At 35.7% G+C, this 21,576-nt stretch overlaps 2 protein-coding genes across 2 annotated transcripts; one reads left to right on the plus strand and one right to left on the minus strand.

Moving 5' to 3' along the window:
* The first annotated feature begins 2,219 nt into the window (after positions 1–2,219).
* On the plus strand, positions 2,220–5,328 carry LOC108341259 (B3 domain-containing protein Os06g0112300). Its single transcript, XM_017578957.1, has 4 exons — positions 2,220–2,251; positions 2,339–2,386; positions 4,154–4,311; positions 4,772–5,328. The coding sequence occupies exons 2-4, from the start codon at positions 2,359–2,361 to the stop codon at positions 5,084–5,086; spliced, it is 501 nt and encodes a 166-aa protein (XP_017434446.1). The 5' UTR covers positions 2,220–2,251; positions 2,339–2,358; the 3' UTR covers positions 5,087–5,328.
* A 343-nt stretch (positions 5,329–5,671) lies between these two features.
* LOC108323870 (DNA-damage-repair/toleration protein DRT111, chloroplastic) lies at positions 5,672–10,861 on the minus strand. Its single transcript, XM_017556670.2, has 2 exons — positions 9,799–10,861; positions 5,672–6,256 (listed from the first exon to the last, which is right to left on the minus strand). The coding sequence occupies exons 1-2, from the start codon at positions 10,612–10,614 to the stop codon at positions 5,960–5,962; spliced, it is 1,113 nt and encodes a 370-aa protein (XP_017412159.1). The 5' UTR covers positions 10,615–10,861; the 3' UTR covers positions 5,672–5,959.
* Between the last annotated feature and the right edge of the window lie 10,715 nt (positions 10,862–21,576).

Here is a 21,576-nt window from a genome sequence, read left to right on the forward strand (position 1 = left end):
TCCTTCACCTCATGTTAGATGTTGTTTGGTCCAAACTCCAAACTCACGTCACAGTTCTTTCTTCACTTCATGTTAAATGTTGTTTGGTCGAATCGGGGTGCTACCTGCAGAAGACACTTGGATGCTAAAGTCAGTAAATGTCTGATAATGTTAAAAATAAATGTGCAATCAATGTAAAAAACTACCTGAATAGCACAAATTTTTATTTATAAACTTTGAAATGAGCTTCTTATTAGTGTTGATCTAATTATAACCCAAGCCATAATTGTCTAGCTTAGGATTAATATAACTATCCTTAATATTAACTCTATCTTTAGTCTAATAGTTCGATTCTCCGACCGACTTATTTAGGATCTCCTACTAATCAATCATGGATCATCTGATTTCTGTGTTGGTCGGGCAATAATACTATACAACTTCTATGTATTTTCTTCTTATGTTCGTTATACTAAAAAAAAATGAGACCTTAATTATTCCAAAATATTTGGCTTATTTTTCAACACTAACCGGATTAATAGAGGGAAAATTTCCGTTCCAAAAATCAAATTTTGTACAGGATGAAGAATAAGTTAGATAAATAAGGTTGACATATATTTATTTTTTGAATTTAAAAAAGAAGAAGTATATTTCTTAATAAAATTAAGGTTTAATACATCATTTGGTCCCTATTTTGGGGCGTTGTGTTCAAAGTCGTCCTACCTTTTAGAAAAGTTCATTATTGTCCCATATTTCGTTAAAAACGGTTCAAGTTGATCCTTTTGGCTTACGACGTTAAAAACATAATGGTGCAATGATGTGGTAACTGTGATCTGTCCAATTTTTTATGACGTGGCAACTTTGACCCATTGATGTGGCAATGTTAATGTAAAAGGATAGGAGGACACCGTGAAACCCTAGTCGTCGCCGTTGTCGTTGAACGAAACGCACCACCACCAAACCCTCAGGCCACCATGCCGCCGTCACCACCATCAACACAGACCTATAATTCAAAGCAGAGAAAAGCAACAGAAAACCCAGAAATCAAACCTTGGCCACCATGAAACCCTAAACCGCGTCGCAGTAATCAGGGCAAAATCTCCACCATGTGTTGCGCCTCACCACCATTAAGCAAGAATCGAATCGAAATCCCTAACCTGCAAACTTGAAATTCCAACCCAAATATGAACAAGAAAATCGCAATCACGACACCTAGAAACCAATTCACACCTACAACAAACCATAAACATACCCAAATCGTAGAAACCTAGTTCGCAAGCAGCATCCATGGGCACCAACCTGCAAATTGCACAAGCCAGAAATGTAGAAACAATGTGAAGGTGAAACTCAATGTTTACGTTTAGGTGTAGGTGTTCATGTAATGTGAAGGTGAAGCTCAATGTTTACGTTCAGGTGTTTATATGTAATGTTAAATTTAGTTTCCCCGTTGGTCAAAAAATGTGCAATGTGGTCCCCTTTTCAATTTAAAACTGTGTACTTTGGTCCCAAATGGATATCAACGAAAAACACATGAAAGATATCTGGCTTAGTTTCCACCATTAGTTTCCACCTCCAGTCCACCATCTTTGTCCACCTCCACTCCACCATCCACCTCCTCTCCACCATCCACCTCCTCTCCACCATTACTTTCCACCTCTAGTTCACCATCTCTGTCCACCTCCACTCCACCATCCACTTCCTCTCCACCATTACTTTCCACCCTTTATTTCCACCTTAAACCCTAACCCCCAAATCCAACAACAAGAACATCAAGTAAGTAGGCTAGGGTTAGCAACACTTACTTCACGTACGTACACTCTTTAAATTTGACCTTCAAGGAATCACCACGCCACAGTGATTACAAGACAGTTTCACCAGATTGTTAAACCCAGAAATTGTGATAGGATTCTTAGATAAGGATAATTTGATTTAACCCATTTCGTTAAACCTAGTTGACATCATTATAATTTTTTTTTAATTTACACATTCAAATATATCATATGTGTCACGTATTGCAAAAACTATACACATCGTTCGGTTTTGGCCACGGAGGCAATTGTACGGTCATGTTTTTAACGCCGTAAGTTAAAAAGACCACTTTGAATATTTTTTAACGAAATATGAGACCTAAGTGACCTTCTTTAAAACTTAGGACAACTTTAAAAAAAAAACCCAAAACTAGGATCAAAGTATTAAAGTTAAAATTAAAAAAAAAACATATTACTCCATAGTAGACAGAAGTTTCTCACGTCACTTCAGGCAGAGGCTTCTACTGGTACTAAGTAGTTTTTACCCAGCAATATTCGCTTTTGCTTCGTTCATTTTGACACCATTTACGCTTTTATTTCTTTAAAATTTTCAGGTAGTAGTAGCTGTTCCACAATGTCTTCTCGCAGATCAAACGGAAGAGGTAATCTTGGAACCGTTTTTTTTTTTATAAATTTCTGCTTTCATACCCAATCTTCTTCATCTCAAAACAATATGCATGCAAAGCACTTTTTGCCCTGTATTTGTTTTGTTAAGAAAACTATTTTGATAATCGAACAAAACAAAGTGCAGGGCCAACAAAAGCGTTTCGATTATTTCAACTGTAAATATTGTATCTGCATGAGTTGTTATTCATTACTGTGTAAATCTGAAACCCAAAGATGAAACTCTGTTTATTGGGGATGCTGATGAGAAATCGCGTTCAAGTTTAATTTTGTATAGGAGAAGTTACTCAATTTTTACTAAATTATTTCAGAATTTTTTTTATATCTTTATATTTAATTACTCAATAAATGGTTACAAAAAAATTGATTTACTCTGAAAAAAACTAATTAGGTTTCTGAACTAAAAAGTAGGCTCATACAGTAAATTTGCAACCCTTTGAACCAGCTAAAAAATTAACAATAGTTTTAAAAAGGTTATTTTACTCGATAAGTCCATGAACTATTTTTGGATTTTCTCATAGGTATTTAAATTGATTTTTTTTAATTAGGTTCCTGATAAAAAAAAATTAGTTGAGTTCCTCAAAATTCTAAAGCCGCCATAAATTATCATTTTTTTTGCAATTTTAAGACAAAAAAGTAATGCAAGAACTTATTTTTTAGGGATATAGTTCAAACATAAATAATTTGAGTTTATTTATAAATTCATAAATAGTTCACGAACTTACATATTAATTTAACCTTTTAACAGTTTTAGGAATTTAATTTAAAAAATGATATGATTAGTAGCGCAATTAAGAAAATAGTTTAGATTTTGGAGACTTATTTATAAAATTCTCAAATAGCTACGAATCCACTTAATAAGTTAACATTTTAAATATAGAATATGTCAATTTGTCAAATATACAGGCATTCCTAGAAAGGTTTTTGGGTTTATGCTGTGGGTTCCTAATATAATAGTATTATAATGCTTTAACATAAGGTCATAAACTTCCTTCGTAAAGCCAAAATTTGATCTATGAGCCTTGCACTCAATGAGAGGCTCTCCGGAGTTAATCTTTTTATAAGAAAGAAAACTAGAAGACAAATGAAATTAATGTCTCAAACTAAAATTATAATTTATACATGAGCAAAAAATGAGATTTGTGGAGAAATTAGTAGAAACTAATTTGTGGCAATAATTTAGTTGCATAAATAAACACTTGGTCAGATATTGTATTCATGGAGAATATTTCTTGGATCCCTTTCCAAAGTGGCTTGAATTTTGACGTAGAAGAAAGCATGCTCTTGGATTAGGTATTTGATGTTACAATGGTATCGTTACTTGTTGCTATACATTAGGAGGATAAGGTTTGCTTATTTGAACATTTTTTAAATCCTTTCTTCATGAAGTAGGACTCCAATGACCGAATAATACTCTTGCTGTTTGTTTTAGGTCTTAAAAAACTTTATGTAGCTAGTATACTTAATAACTACTTCAATTAACTGGTTAAGCAAAACATGTCAAAACGCCAAATCCCTTGCCGTGCTGAATAATGTATTTTCTTGACTTGGCCTATTAATTCAAGTCGTTTTCCTTTTATGATTGCTGATCATACTGTTTCATATCACATTTGCAAACTTGAGTTGAGTTCATCATTTTTTTTGTATTAGTCAACAACATTTTGAAAAATAACCATTGTTGGAGAGGTGATCAATCTTATTTGTCTAGATATGAAAGCTTTATCACTAATCTTTTTTTGATGCAGTAGCTAGTGGTAGAGATGCATTAGAAAATGAAGTCCCCTTGCCGCCGCTGCCTGATCCTACAACAAATTTGCAATGGGGTGAGGTTAAACCACTTTCAGGAAAACCATACTTTCATAGTATTCTTACAAGTTCAAATCTCTATCCCCGTTATTATATGGTAATTTCGCACTTGGTTTTATAGGCCCCATATCCCATTTGGTATCTCTTTAGTATAAAAGACAAAAGAGATAGAAGTCAATTGACTATAATTTGGTCTAATAGCACTCTTCCTTCCAACTCTTAGCAGTGGGGTTGAATTTAAGATCATGCATTAGAGACCATCAAAGTTGTATGTTTGTGTACATCAACATGAAAGAAAAATAGAATAAACAAATGAAAAAGGAAACAGGCATGACTATTCAATTCTAATGTTTTTGTTGATTACGTTGGAGTTGGATTACTTCATTTTTTGTTTCATAAAGGTTCATTTTCTAGATCATATAGAAAATTGATTAATTTACTATGCCTTGAGAAGTCATGCACACATTGAAACACTAGACTATCAATATTTAATATTCTTTCTTTCATACAGTTTACATGGGAGAATCGTTTGAAATATTTTATTTGTTGGTATACAGTGGCCTGCGATCAGCGTACGGTTAGAACTTCCTTTTTGTGAGGTCCCCACCATTCTCACCTATATGGGCAAGAGCTGGGACATGGTGTATTGTGGACAAAACAAACTGCAGGTTTTTAGTGCCGCAGGATGGAAAAAGTTTGCTGTTGAAAATTGTTTGAGGGTTGGAGATGCATGCATTTTTGAGCTGATGGAAAGCAGTGACAAGAAAGTCATCTTTGAAGTTCAAATTCTTAGAGGTGACATCCCATATGAAATTCTTAAAAATGAAATGATTATGGGTCAGAATCCGGAAATGCCAATTGTCCTTAACTAGTATTTTAACCATCTGATGCATTTTATTTTGTTTTTCATTCTGAGATGGTTAAGGACTTGAGGGTTATTGGATATCTTTTCTTCTGAGTAGGTGAGTGAATGGATTTAATCACTGCCGCAACTTGTTAGGAGTAGTAATTCTATTTTCCGTTTCTAAATACTACTAGAATTTTATTATTGTCAGAGTGACACATTATAGTTTGTACCTTCTAGGCTAACACTGAATGCTATTTTGTTGGTGTACTCTGGGTTTTGTTACTACGTCGCTGTTGAGGGGTAGAGTAGTGATGGTGAGTCTTGAATGGCTTCAAAGGACAAATCGTTTCTTCCGTTTAAATGAACCTTAAATGTTTTTATTGTAAGCTGATTTGAACTTAATACATTATATTTGACCTAGACATTTTGTGCCCCTAGACGCATATTTTAGGCAAAATAAAGTTGCTTTTGTGATAATTAGAACAACAACAATAATAGCTTGTCTCAAATCTAGTTATTTGTTTTTAAAGGCATGTTAAACGAAGAAGAAACTTTAGTTATTTATAACTTATAATCAAGATCAGTAATAGTCAATTAAAACATTGTACCTCGACTAAAGTGGTGAATGCTCATTCAATGCTCTACCTTAATCTCCAAATAATCAAATATTAAAGAACTTCGAATTTTCAGTGACAACATTAGCACTAGTAAGGAACTCTCGGTGTTCTCGTGATCATAATAATTACCTGAGCACAACCCTTTGTCACTATTACAAACACATGGACTAAGACTAAGCTTAAGATAATGCTCAACTATGATGTAATTAAGGTAAACCTCGATTTCAAGTCTTCAGTGCATTCACCAAGGACCTTACAAAAATAATAGAGGCGCTGTTCGTTCAGGTGAAGCCAGGAATTTCTCCAGGCATTGGAGCTAACTCATTCTTGCCAAACTTCTCCTCATCATAAAATGAGGCACGCACCACTCTACCCCCAAAATATCGACCATCGAGGTCAATAAGCGCTTTAGTTGTTTCTTCGGATCTCTCAAATTGCACAAATATTCTTACAGCTTCATCAGTGGGGAAATTTGGTTCTGTTATCTCAAATATCAGAACTCGGGTTACCGTTCCATACTTGGCACATTCTGATCCCACTTCATCTTCCAGCTCGTCGTCTACCTCGCCAGGACCCACCTTCAACAAGAAAACATATTCAGTGAGTCATCTATGATCGATTAAACTACAAATCCCACATCCATTTTAGGATGACTTATGCAATCACTACTAAGATTTTCATGGCATAGATTATGCATACTTTAAATGAAATTATTCGGATAATTTTCTTCATAGGTATTTGTAAGAGAAGAAAATAAATATGTAAATGAATTAAATTATCTTAACAAACTCTCTTAACTTCTCTATAAGCCATGGTGCTTAAGTACATTTAAAAAACGTATGGGTAGAAACTCAATTTATTATACTTTCTTATTTTCTTCTCTTGTTAATAAAAAGTTACGGAAAATTTTATCCAAATAAAACCCAAGTATAATTTCAGGATACAAACGCACCATCTAGGGTCTCTTGTGAACATTGCGATCTCGTGAAGGAAATCATAACTATTGCATCAACTACAATTAAATGTAAAAATCTGCAACCATTTCAACTTTTGAAATTGGAAAACCCTTCAGTACAGATGTTTGCATCAGTCTTTTAGTTTTGGCTTTTATAATTATTATTAATTTCCTTCTGAGGGCAGACTTTCAAGAAGACATCTGTTGATCAATGTCAACAAAAACATGATCAAATAAACACATCAATCTGATTTGTTACCTTTAGTGATTACAACCTAGGACTTTGTAATGTGCAAAGGAGGAAACAAATGATGTACACCAATATGTTATAAAATCCAGTGTCCAGACAAGTCAACAACAGTTACAACGTGTGTGTGAAACAAGTCTAGAAATATTTTATCATGCAAAAAGTAACATGACTTGGTTAAAAATCAAGGTCATAACCTAAACTTTCCAAAGAAACCAAATATGACAACTGTAAACAGATACTGACAAATATCAATCCCTTCAGAATATTATAACAATAACCTCCTCACCTAAGTCTCATCTCAAAAGCCATGTTTTAGAAAAAAAAAATTGACTTATAACTAACAGACAGTAGCATCATCACAATGAGAGTAAGTTCAAAGATACAAACATCCCTGCAATAATACACTTATAGACTAAAGCCAATTCAAAGGAGTGTAAATCCCAACCGACAAGTTACCCACACTAGACTGAAAATAAAAAATAATCCTAATAAAAATAGGAAATAGAGGCATAACCTATCCAACAAATGTTTAAAGGAAAGAACGTCAATGGTGTAACAGGGTTTTTTTCAATAGTTTCTATCCATTGCATGAGTCAAGATATAATACACAAATTATTGAGAACAAAGTAACATGAGTTTCTTTTATACTTTCTAAAGCATGACCACAAGGACTTAAAAACTATAACAATTTCTCGTTCAAGGAGTGCACACTGCACAGCATATTCTCATTCATGTAATTGCTTTGGCTGTACAAAAGACCAATAGACAATAAAGAAGCATAGAGGTATGATTCCTATTCCATTCTTCTAAACATCTTTTAGTAAACAAACTTCAAAATTCAAATAACATTTATCCTCAATCGATGCTGCTTCAACTTTCTCTTCCCTACATTCATTCCTCATTCTTTTCTTGTATTCATATTCATCCACCTACCTCACCTAGTGGTATAAGGCTATTATTACATTCTCATATCTTCTACACTTATTCAGTTATTATTTACTTCTGTTGACACTTCTCTACATGCACCACCATAAAACAGTTCTGACCCTACAGCAGTCAAGATAACTTTACTGACTTTGAAAGTCACTTTACGATCCCAAATGACAAAACGGATACTAGAGCCTAAATGTGAAAGATGGATCGAAGATACATAAACCATACAACTTGTTTATAATGTGATCCCCTATTTACACCTTTAAAATATTAACCTGCACCTTAATGAACTTCTGTTCCATGCACATTTTCTTTTATGTACTTAACTAAAATCCTACACTCTACATTGCTAGACTTTAACTGCACCACTCAAATTTAGGGTGTACCCCTTCTCTAGTCTTATTGACTAGAACCATATCATGCACAAGAAGCATGCAAAACACCAGAGGACAGGCTATTTCAAACCTGTCCTCTGTTTGTATTCCTAAAATCTCAAGTGAAGCCTTATATCGTCATAATTGGCACCAAGCAATTACAGATGAAATGTCTTCCCTACGTTGTAAAGCACATTGGATCTAGTATCTAAAGTAACCAGTAACAGCTAATTGTCAATGGGCGTTTATAGTTAACGTAGCTATGTTGGTCCCCATAGGCTGTATTCACCATTTGAAGGCTCATTTAGCAGCCAAGTATAGTACACAAAAGAAGCATATTTTCTATATCTTCAAGTTTAACAATTGTTGGTATAGCATTTGCATGCCGAATCCAAAAAACATCACGACCAAAACAAAGGTAAGAAGACTAATAGGAACATGGTTATCAAACTAGAATGCTAACTCAGACTTGGACGAGTTTACATGCCCATGATGACACAAATGTTTAACTCAGTTGCAGAATCCTATTTGAACAAGCTTGAGTGCACTCACAAACTCGTTTGAACTCAGTCAATCTCATTGGTCCAGGAACAAGCTCACAAGCTCATTAGGGTAGAAAAAAAATTACTCAAAAGAACAGTTATTAATTTCATTTGAGTCTCAACACAAAAAAAGAACATTGAGGCTCGTTCACAGTCTAATTGCATACAACCTTATTTTTTATCTGGTCAGTTGATTTCCTCTGCATATGGCGGTCTCTCTGATCAAACAGAACTGCAAGTTACAGCCCTGTATTTTGTTTCTCTGTTTTGTCTATATTTTATACGTTTGAGAAATGCTGAAATTTTGAGAGTATTAATTTCAAGTTTGGCATTTCAAACCTCAGGAATTGGCAGTATATTTTGGATTTATCTTGCAATATTTATGGTATAATAATTTTGGGAATTGGGAGGATAGTTCAGAATAATTTACGTATTTTATATTCAGTAAGCTCTTTCAAATATACAGTCAAGGCCTCTATGAGTTTATATAAACTCTCAACTTGGACAACCTAGAATATGTATACAAGTTAAACACAATTTCTACATGATAAAGCAAACTGATCAGCGGAATGAAAACCTAATAAGAAGCCTGACGCATTCATTTTGTCAAATTAAATAATATAAGCACCGTAAACAATAGCTCATAGCATCAAATTCATCACTCGTCACGATTATTAAAACCACATCCATCACTGACCAAGCCAAAACTTCACAAGGGCTCATCGCGTGCAAAAATTAACCCCTAATAATTTTAAACGGAAACTCCATATCAGGAAGGCCAAAATCTACAACATCACAAGCAACAAAATGCTAAAATGACATCCTATCTAAAGTTAATACAAGACGGTTCATCTAAGGCAGCAACATCCAAAGGAATTGATAATAATCCAGTAGAGAATCAGTCATAACACAAGCACACTAGTTACCTCATAAAACACAAACCTGACTGATAAACTTTCAACATCACTAAAGATCAATATCCAAAAGCACTTGAATGAAATCAACACAAGTACACAAACAAGCACTTGTCATGTCGAAACACACCCAATAAACAGATGTAACATACCATATTCCTAAGTAGCAGCACCTTGGTAGGCACTCCATTGAAGTTAACACTCTTCACTTTCTTGCTGTTATCACTAGCATTCACAATAACCCCAGCTCTTCTATCCGTTTTCTTTGCCATCAAAGGAGTGGTAATCCCCTGCTCCTGCTTCCCAAGTCCCTGCCCCTCCTTCCATCCCATCTTCGCCATCATCCTCTGCGCCGCCGTCATCTGTCCACCCGCCCCCACTCCCAACCCTCCTGTCTCAGACTTCCCAATGCTAAACCCGTCCGAATTCCCCGTTGGAGGCGGCGACGGTGATCTCGGCACGGCCCCACTCATCGCCGCACGCCTCCTCCACGCCTCTTCACCGGAAACATTCAACCTCGATTCACTGTAATCCCTTTCTCGCTCTCGTTCCTTCTCGCGCTCCCTCTCTTCGTCCTCCTCCTCCTGGCGGCGGCGCTCGAGCTCCCGCAGCATCTCGGCCTCACGGGCCTTGCGCTTGCGGTCGCGGCGGTACTCCTCGTAGTCGTTGGGCCGGGCCGGGTCGTACTCCTCGAGAACGGTGGACTGGACGCCGACAAGAGCGGGCTGCAGGGCGTCGTCAGGAGGCGGGGCGGGCGTGGGGGAGAGAAGGGCCTTAGTGTTGGCGACAACGGGCTTGGGCTTGGGCTGGGTTCGGAGGAGGGTTTGGGGAGGCGCGAAGAGCGAGGCGGGTTTGCGGAGCGTGGCCGGGGCCATCTTGGTGCTGGAAGACCACACATTGGGAGTGGGTTTGTTGTCTTCCTCCGCCGAAGAAGGTGGAGGAAGGTCTCCGTATAATCCACCCAACATTTGAATATTGAAAATTGAAAGCAAACGAAAACGGATTCGTCGATTCTACTAAGGGGAATCGAGAAAAGATAGATAAACCGGATAATGAATAGTGCTTTGGGATTAGATTAGGGATTTGTTGATGACACCAACACAGAACGAAGCACAACACGCGCGGCCGAATACTGTTAGCCGTTGAGTGATCTCGATGGCCTCAATGAGTCGATGGGTCTCCGTCGCGCACCACTCGATTGCGTCGCGGCAGAGTGATTTATTCACTTTAGTAGTCTTTTTTTTTTTTTTAACATTAACCTTAGTTACTAATGCACGTGAAATGGGAAAAAAATTGTTTACCATGGAGTTAAGAGTTACTCGCATAATCGATTAAAGTTTAAGAGAGTTAAGTGCTATAAAAATTGTTAGATTGAAGAGGTTCATGCACATAATATTTTATAAAAATAGTATAAGTGAAGGATATGATAAAAAACATGTAACTAATTAGAAATCATTCTTTTCTCTTCTTGAATGATAAAAAGAGCTAGAAGTCTTTATTTCTCTTATATCTTTGAAGGACTAATTAGAAATTGATTATTTATCTTTCTTAATGATCAAAAGAGTTAAAAGTCTTTATTTTTTTTTAAATATTTGAAGGAGGAGAGAGAAAATAATTTGCTAATGTCAATTGAGAAAAGATAATCAAAACAAATAAAAAAAAAAAGAATAAAGTACCAACATTATAAAGACATGTAAAATGAATCTCAATTGCTCAAGACACGTGACATGTAATTGGTAGCCACCTAGAAAAGTTCTTCTAAGAGAGTTATAAGATAGTTTAGCATGTAACTTGTTTAAATTTTAAATTTATTATGATCAAAAGATTTAGAAGTCTTTATTTTTCTTAGATATTTGAAGGAGGAGAGAGAAAATAATTTGTTAATGTCGATTGAGAAAAGATAATCAAAACAAAAATCAAAGGAAATAAAAAAGAAGAACAAAACACCGACCGTTATAAAGATATGTAAAATGAATCTCAATTGCTCAAGACACGTGACATGTAATTGGTAGCTACCTAGAAAAGTTTTTTTAAGAGAGTTATAAGATAGTTTAGCATGTAACTTGTTTAAATTTTAAATTTATTCTTTATAAGTGTCACAAGAGAGTTAGAAAATATAAATAGGTTCATTTTACATTTACAAGAGTGATAAATTGTGGAACAATACATACATTCTCATAAACGTCATGATCAAGAAAAATGATTAATCAAGTTTTGGTTGTTGCAATTTTGGTCACCACTCATTAATCTAGTTTACAAGTTTCTTTACTTTCTCTATAAGTGTCACAAGAGAGTTAGAAAATATAAATAGGTTCATTTTACATTTACAAGAGTGACAAATTGTGGAACAATACATACATTCTCTGAAACGTTGTGAGCAAGAAAAATGACTAATCAAGTTTTGGTTGTTGCAATTTTGGTCACCACTCATTAATCTAGTTTACAAGTTTCTTTACTTTTACTGATAATTTAATTTCTTCAAGTTATGTTGTTTTCTTCACATTTTATTGTAATTCGTTTAATTTGTTTTTTGTTGTCATCGTACCTATCATTTCTATATTCACCATTTTAAATATACACTTCATCCATTGTAATTTTTTTCTTATTTCCAATGTTACTAAATAAATAAATAAGCAAAAGGGTGGATTGAATTTATTGAGTGTTTAGATGAAATTAATTCACGAAATAAGCGATTTCTACATCAAATATATCTTCGTAAAGACTTAAAGCAAAATGCCATAGTTAGATTGAAAAACAAGTGTCTGCTAGTATTGTGGAAAAAAAATCACGTTGAATCGATTTAGTTTTTAAGCAATAACAAGAAAACGGTCGAAACTAAATCCTTAAGAAACAAATTGGCACGCCCAATGGGACCTTGTGTGTTAGAAGAAGATTAGTTATCAACTAAGTGGTGTACGAAATTAAGGAGTGAGCGAGTAACAATGTCTCAAAATACACAAAGTTTGAATTTGTCAACTATAATAGGATTCATGTGTCCCTTGGCTAGCATGAATTTGAGCACTGAAGCGCTAATTGTAGGGTTTATGGTAAATCAAGCAATTGGCCAAAATGTATCTTCAATGCAAACTAGAAGTAGTCATGTTACTACTTATGCAGGGCAACATGTGAGTCCGAGAGGAGAAAACATGCCCTTAGGAGGAAACTTCAATGGAACAAGGTCGTCCATGCTAATTCCTAATGAATGGCATCTTTGGGGCATGCTGACATCATCATCGATATTAGGCTCCAAATAATGACTTTGATAGTGTAGGGACTGAAATATCCAATGCTTCATTAGAATTATTGAGATAACAAATAGATGATGGTAATAAAGAAATGGTGAATGTATTATCCATTCAAATGACCACCTTTTTAAATGTTTTGGTTTGAACAACGGTTGATAGTTTTTAGAGGTTGGTAGAGCAAGTGGCTCGAATAAGGGATGCCTTGGCAATTCCCCAAGAAAATAATGTTGAGAACCATAATGTTAATCAAAACTACATAAAACAACAAAAAGTTGCTAGCCAAAGGATACAATAGCTAGAGAAGGTTGGTAATTTTAACCAAGATCTAGATTGAAATTTTCATATGCTTAAGTGAGGTCAAAATGTTGATAATCTACTAAACAATTTAAGAAATAATTGAAGAAGGAATATCGATTATATGAGGAATGACTTTGGTTATAATTACAATCAAAATAACATGGGAAATCATTATGAGCATTCAAAGTTCAATCAAAGAATGGTTCTTGGACCTTATAACCAACCTTATTTTGTATCTCCATTCCTAGATTTTGTACTCAAGATTGAGTTACTCTCATGTATAAAATACCCAAATTCTCTAAATTTGTTAGGAAAATAGGCGAATCGACTATAGAACTTGTTGTTAGGTATCAAATTGAATGTGGTGATTTCACCATGAGTGAAAATTTAAAAAAGAAGTATTTTCCTAGTTCTTTTACAAAAGATGTTTTCACGTGGTTTACAACTCTACCCCTAAATTCGATTTATAGTTGGTATCAATTAGAAAGAAATTTTCTTAAGCAGTTTTAGAGGGGAAACCCAAGTAAGCTTAATTGATCTAATGAATGTGAAAAGTTATAATAATGAAGCCATAGACGATTATTTAACTCCTGAAGCTTTTGATGATACACAAAAAATTAATAAATATACTTTTGAGAGTTATGGCTCAATTAATAGATAGAGTAAGAAGAGTTGTAAAAATTAAATATGAAAAAGAGAGACATCAAAAGTTTGAGAAAGCAACTAGGAAAGAGTGAATTTCTTATGTAGAGGCTTTGCACGAAAACTCACATGAGGAGAGTATGAGTGATAGCAAAGAGGTTAATTTAGTTGAATTAAAAGTTGGACCACCTTATATTTATAAGTTACTACAAAAAGGTGAGGTATATAATAATAAAATGGCAAAGAGAGTTTATACATTCAATGTATCAAAAACATATCACATATTCACTATTTTGTTAAAAGATAAAGAGAGAAAATATGGGCAATGATCATAGATGGTCTTTTTTCGAACAAAGAAGAGGGAAAAATATTGTAAGTTTCATAAAAAAATCGTATACTTTTCAAGAGTACTATACGAGATGAAATCGAGTAAGGTCGATTCAAGTTTGAGGAGAAATCAACGAAAGTGTTTGGTCATGGATAGGGGATATGCTATCAATTAAGGTTAAGAGTTTATCTCTAATTGCACACCCTAGATTTATTTTATTCCTATAATAAAAAAGCTCACAAAATAATTCATTGGACTACAACTTAAGACTAGTTTCCACTCAATCTTAAGCCAATTAGATAGCACAAGTGATCAATTCATTCAATAGTGAATATAAATCAATTAACAAACTTTAGATCAAAAGAAATCATACACAAATAGAAGGTATTACCAAATACAAGAGAGTTCAAATCTGTTTACATCTTGCTCCAACACTTGGAGATTTAGCTCCTCATTGTTAAGACAAAATCTTCTATAAGACAAAATGTTTAAACGCTCTCATGTTTTGAAGTTTAATCAAATAAAATTAAAAGAGACACGAATCTGAAAATACTTAAACTAAAAGAATAGGATAGGCTGAAACATAGGTGCTAGGAACAACATTCTCAATCATCCATCAACATAGATAAGCCTTAAGAAAACAACTAGGTTAAAGCTTCCAGACTCAATGTTAAACCATGTATAAGTCAAAACTTCTAAGAGAGGTATGCTAAACGCGTAAGCTACACTGTACCCGATGATAATAAGTTGAACTCTCAATAAGCAAAGAGGTGTCAAGATAATATCTTTGACCAAACCCTCTAAAAGCCTTAAACAAAGATCCAAAACCTATAGAAGATGAAGTTCAAAAGGCAATATCCCAAAAAGCATTTACAATATACTATACAATACCATGAGCTAAAATTTTTACTTCGTCCAACGATAAAGTTCTTACTCAACGAATGGTATCTTAAGAAAAAACTTAAATGATAAACACTACCTCAACGGTAGAAAATGCGAAAAACACTTTGTTGTTATGAACAAGCATTAAATGTCACTAAATGTTTAATGTTCAAAAACATCAAAAGTGATAAGAGATAAGACATATCTGTTGCATGCACAATCTATTCTATTTTATGCAGATAACCTATTACATGCATCCAAATGTTTTATTTGAAATATATCATAAATGGACATTAGAGACAAAGAAGACATTCACAGAATGTTCTCTTCATAAGAAGATGTGTTTGAAAGATAGTTCAACCTACTTTGAGCAAACTACTCAAAAAGCAAGCCTGCTTTGACAAGTTGACTTTAACCAACGGTTGTTTCCCATGAAAGACAGAGAATACAAAAGATTCAAGGTCAAGAGCTCAGGCTAACGGATACATTTTGAAAAAGCCAGGAAGAATTAAGAGAATAACTTACAACGAAAATATCAACCCTACAAAAAACGTTAAGAAGAGAAGCACATAAAAGCTCAAGCAAGAGGGCAATATCTAAGAAGAGAAAAACAAAAGTCAAGCAATAATTTCGAGCCCCATTTTAATATTTGCTTACTACTATAAGTAGAGAGTAAAAAGTAAAGAGTGAAACACTCATCGAGTCTATAGACTGTATTGTATTGAACACATATCCTCTTTGCGAGAGTAATAGTCTAAGAGACTTGTAAGCAATCAATTAAATACAATTCTGAAGAGAATTAAAACACTTGTTGTGAAACTCAGACGAGTTAATGAATTCAAGGTAGTGTATCAAAGGATATCAGGATTGTCTAGTACTAGGAGTGGTGCAAATACTCAACTAGTCTAGGGTAATGGGAAGTTATTCGTTGACTAGAGATACCAGGAGTGGTTAATGTTGGAAGTCCCACATCGAATAGAGATAAGGCCAATTCATAGTTTATAAGTGAGTGCAAACCTCATCCTATAAGCCGGTTTTGTGGGGTTGAATTAGGCTTAAAGTCCACTTCTAACATGGTATCAGAGCCATTGTTAGAGCCTATTCTAGCAATATTTGTTGTTTGTTGGACATATCGTTCCACCCGCTATCGGACCACCCATTAAAAATGTCTAATCTCACGCTTGAGATGTATATACCTCGGCGTGAGGGGGTGTGTTAGAAGTCCCACATCGTGTTAGAATATTTACCCTATTTATCATGATTATATTGTGTTTAGGGTTACCCTATTTATCATGATTATATTGTTTCTAGGGTTACCCTATTTACCATGATTATATTGTGTCTAGGGTTACCCTATTTATCATGATTATATTATGTCTAAGGTTACCCTAATTATCATGTATTCTTGTATCAATTTATTTTTATAAATAGAAGATTATGAGAGGAATCAATTAAGCCCTCTAGATTTATTTTACAGTTTAATTCTCAAGTTGGTATCAGAGCAGGTTATCCGAGTCTCTTCCGACTCTGTCTTTGTTGTCGCCGGTGGCCCGTGGTTGCCGCCACCAGCGGCCTTAAAAGTTTCATCTTTTCTGAAATACCTCAATGAGCAGTCTTGTTATGGTTTCTGTCTAGTCTCCAAACCCTATTTGTTCGTAACTTGCCGTTGTCTGGTGTTGTTTGCTGTTGTCCGGTGTCGTTTGCTGCTGTCTAGCGTCGTTTGGCATTATCTGGCGCCATTTGTCGTTGTTCACTTGGCACTGTTTTGCCAATGTGAGGATAAGTTTATCACCATCAACCTCTGTTCCCTGCCATTCCGACACTGTCTGCCACTATCCGCCGACAGCTACCGCCACAGTTTAGTCGAGCGACCAATGGATCTGGATTGCCTCCTTGAGCCACGGTCAACCGTGCCTGTGTCGAGGGCTAGTTCTCATCCAGGCGCTGTCACGCGAGCCACATATGTTCGACGTCCGCCTACGCCGTCGTTACATTTTCTCTGGCGAAGTTAGGGGTTTTGTGCGCCTCGAGGAGCGTGACCCATCCCTAGTTGTTGCCTCATTCTCATCCACACACGCTGTCACGCACGACTTCTCTCTGATAAGCTTCTGGCGCGTGTTTGTTACATGCCACCTTCCCGGTGTCGGAATCACACCACGCCACTACTGTTTGTCTCGCTCGACCAAATGAAAAATAAGAAGAAAAACTCTCTGTTTCAACATTTTACCTCTGTTTCAACATTGTTCCTTAGCCTCCTTTCATAATATTTGTTTAGCTTTGCATATTGTAGCAGTTGTGATGTTCTTGATGACTTGTGTCATTTATTTAAAAGTCTCTAAGGAGAGTCAGTGTTATCAACTAGTTAACAACAAGGAATTTCAACACTAAAGTCATGGGTTGAAGGTTGCTCATGACAGGAGGGGGAGTCTATTTCTGGCAAGATTAAGAATCTTAGTCAAACAATTTCACCAATCCCTAAACAAATTTGTTTTTGGATGCTTTGATGAATTATAGAGACCATTATGATCTTCAACCTTCATGATTTGTCATCGACGCGTCATCATTTTCGTCGTTTGTCATAAGGGGAGTATGCTTCAGCCACTACAGGCCCCATCAATCAATGATGGCAATTTAGTCCCTGTAGTTTGTCGCTTTCAACCACTACAGGCCCTCATCAGTCAATTATGGCAGTTTAGTTCCTACAGTATGTTTCGGCCACTGTAGACCCCATTAATCAGTGATGGAAGTTTAGTCACTACAATATGTTTCAGCCACTACAGACCCCGTCAGTTAGTGATGGCAATCCCTGCAGATCTCCTTTAGCAACTGCAGGCCCCATCCTTACTTAATGGTAGTTTAGTCCCTGTAGTTTGGTCGCTTTCAACCACTACAGGCCCCATCAGTCACTAATGACAATTTAATCCCTATAGTTTGTCGCTTTTAGCCACTACAGGCCCCATCCTTACTTGATGGCAGTTTAGACCCTGTAGTTTGGTCGCTTTCAACCACTACAGGCCCCATCAGTCACTGATGGCAATTTAATCCCTGTAGTTTGTTGCTTTTAGCCACTACAAGCCCCATCCTTTCTGGATGGAATCCAATCTCTGCAGTTTGTCGCTTTTAGCCATGGAGGCCCCATCCTTACTTGATGGCAATCCAGTTTCTGCAGTTTGTCGCTGTCTACCACTCATCATTCACTTTTGATGGAAATCAACTTTGTCAAAGTCATCCTACTTGAAGGTTCATGGTGCTAGGCGAAGTTTCGTGGTTGTCCAATATTATTCTCCATAAGCTTATGAGGAGTCTCTTTGGTTACGCTAGTTTGTGAGTCCAATTTGGTTTATAGACATTCTCTTTTGATGGTCTAAAGCATATGTGCATCTTGTTCGGAGACAAAGTTACCACGTCTAGTGTCTCAACATTTTAGACAAGTTGATTGTGTTGAATTTAGTTTATTTATTCCAAGCTTGGCACATATAATTTGTATGCTCCAGCTTGAGGGGAAGTGTTAGAATATTTACCCTATTTATCATGATTATATTGTGTCTAGGGTTACCCTATTTATGATGATTATAGTGTGTCTAGGGTTGCCCTATTTACCATGATTATATTGTGTCTAGGGTTACCCTATTTATCATGATTATATTGTGTCTAAGGTTACCCTAGTTATCATGTACCTTGTATCAATTTATTTTTATAAATAGAAGATTATGAAAGGGATCAATTAAGCCCTCTAAAATTATTTTACAGTTTGATTCTCAAGTGTTAAAAATACTGCGCAACTAAGAATGAGTGAAACTCAACTAGGCAGCGTATCGAGGGATACCAAAAGTGCCTAAGGATACTAGGAGTGATGAGAATACTCAGTTGTAATCTTGCTGAAAATTATAGTGGAACCCTTTGTGGATAGAAGAGACGTAACTCAATTGGAGTGAACTAGTATAAAAATATATATGCATTTAGTGTTTAATTCTATCTAAATGTTTCTTTTATTAAATCTACAGTTGCATTTTAGTTTTAAATACAAGAGTTTTCCATACTAAACGATTGTTCAATATGGAGAAAACTTTTACAAGCACATGAATATCCTATATAAGACGAAAATATAATTCATTAATTAAAATCATATACAAGGTCAAGTGTTTAACAACTACTTAAAAAATCTTATACTTGACGAAAGTGCTATATAAGAAAGTTGCGATAAAAATTTAACATTGAAAATAACTAATACTAAACACTTATCAAAGCTTCACAAAACTCCCATTTTGGAAGACTTCAACTCGATCACAAGGGAATTTACGGGGGGAGGTGTAACGAAATATGGGCGGATACGCCATTGGCAGAGCGTAATGTCTACCCAGCTAGTTTAGTCACTAGTGTAAAAACAGCGTATAACGTAACACGTTCAACGTCCAACCACTGAATAACCAACGTTAAAAATGGTCGGTGACATTTTTGTAAATAAATGCAATTATTAAACATCGTTTAGAATTGTAATTCGACGTTAATTTGTTATATTGGATAAATTTTTGCAAAAATGTTTGGCGCGAAGGTGAAAATGTATTTACGTATGACATTGAATTCCCTAGAATTAGACATCAAAGGGGTATAAAACGTCGAATGCCCCAGTGTTAGACGTTAAAAGGTTAGTGAATTCAATAAAAATTTAAGTGGGAGATTGAAAATTCATTCACTTTATCTTAGCGCGTGATATCCTCTTCTCTGCTCAAACCTTTCTGCAACGAAGTTTAACGACCATCACATGTAATCTTTCTTTCATTTGTTACAAATGCATGTTAATTAACTACTTTAGGTATGATTTTCATTTGTTTTGACCGATTATTTTCGTGTTATTGTCCTTTATAGGAACATTCTACTTTCTCTCTCACTGGTGGCAACACTCTATTTTGACGAACTCACCTTTCGAAAGTTAGTTTTCGTTTTCGTTTTGAAGAACTTATTTGTTGAACTTGTTTGTTGTTTTTTTTTGTTCAACTTGTTTGTTGTTGTTGTTTTGTTGAACTTGTTTGTTGTTGTTGTTTGATTGAACTTGTTTGTTTTTTGTTATTGTTGTTTGTTGTTGACACTACATTACACGTTCATAGTTCATGCTTTATAAAACACCAAAAACTGAAAGTTGTTGTTTTTCTACTTTTCAGATCTCAGAGTTGTAGAAAAGAATCACAATTAATTAAATAAAACAAAAAAAGTTGATTAACGTCGAATATTGACAAAATTCTATGTTAATTTGCTTTACTTTGAACGTCGAATTGTTCTATGTTCGACGTCAATTTAACGTCTCCCGATATGACGTCGACCTCGAATTCGACGTGAAAGGCCAAAATCCACTTAAGTATACAGTGTTTTTGTACTGGTAAGTGTTCTTGGAGGTGGACTGCGCAAATGTCCTCCCATGCAAAGATGACATAATTGTATTATCTGTCATCATGATGGGCAAGAACGTTCACCGCGTGTTGATTGACCAGGAGGCTCTGCCAAAGTCATGTTTTGGGATACGTTTGTGGGCATCCAGGTACCACGAGACCAGTTACAACCGTTCGACGATGTACTGGTTGGTTTTTTTGGTGAACAAGTCAAAGTCAAAGGTTATGTGAATTTAAGAACCACCTTCTCAAGAGTTGCTCCCTACACCACCACAGTCTTCTTCCTGCACCTCTCCATTCCCCATTTATCCTCGTTAGCAAAATTAAAGATAATGGTTGAAAAAAACTTTACTTCTCACCAACATTCAACCACCTTATTTAAGCGGTCCCCACTGTATAAAATGCACCCCCACACTCATGGAAATCACTTTCGTTATCTTTCTTCTTCACTTTCACTATGCTTATGCTTCTTTTGGTGGTGGTTGTTTGTGGTAATGGTGTGTTTGTTTGGATGTTGGAGAGCTTCCTAGAAGAGTTTGGTGGTCAAGAAGGTGGTCTTGTGGTAGTGGTACTGGTGCAAGAAGGTGCTCCGGTAGTGGTGGCAGCACAACAGCAGAGGAGATCGTCTCGGGTGCGAAAGCAAGATGGAGAACTCTTCTACGGATATGAAGATCCATCAATGATATTAACATCCATTAAAGGGAAAACAAATATGGATATTCGTTTTCCCGACAACGAATATCCACATCCGTTGAAGGCCAAACAGATATGTCATATCCATTTAGGCCTGTCGCAGTTATCTTCTTTGTCTGCACACACAGAAAATGCAGGCATGAAGAACACAACAAACATCACAAATCACAACACATTCAAATACATTAAAATGAAACTATAATGTTATCTATCTATCATTCATACAAGCACAAGAAAGAAACCCAACATCTTATAGACCAAACAAAAACGCCAATCTCCACAGCAGACGCACCCCACGAACAACGCACTACCAACACACCACCACCGCACCACCAATGCACCACAAACACACCACCAAGGCACCAAAATGGAGAAGAAAGAAAATGGATATGGAGAATGGTATGGAAGAAACGAAAATAGAGAGAAAGAGAGAGTTGGGGGAGGGCAGGTTGATGGTTG

Source organism: Vigna angularis, chromosome 1 (genome assembly GCF_016808095.1).
Source record: "Vigna angularis cultivar LongXiaoDou No.4 chromosome 1, ASM1680809v1, whole genome shotgun sequence".
NCBI classification, from domain to species: Eukaryota; Viridiplantae; Streptophyta; class Magnoliopsida; order Fabales; family Fabaceae; genus Vigna; species Vigna angularis.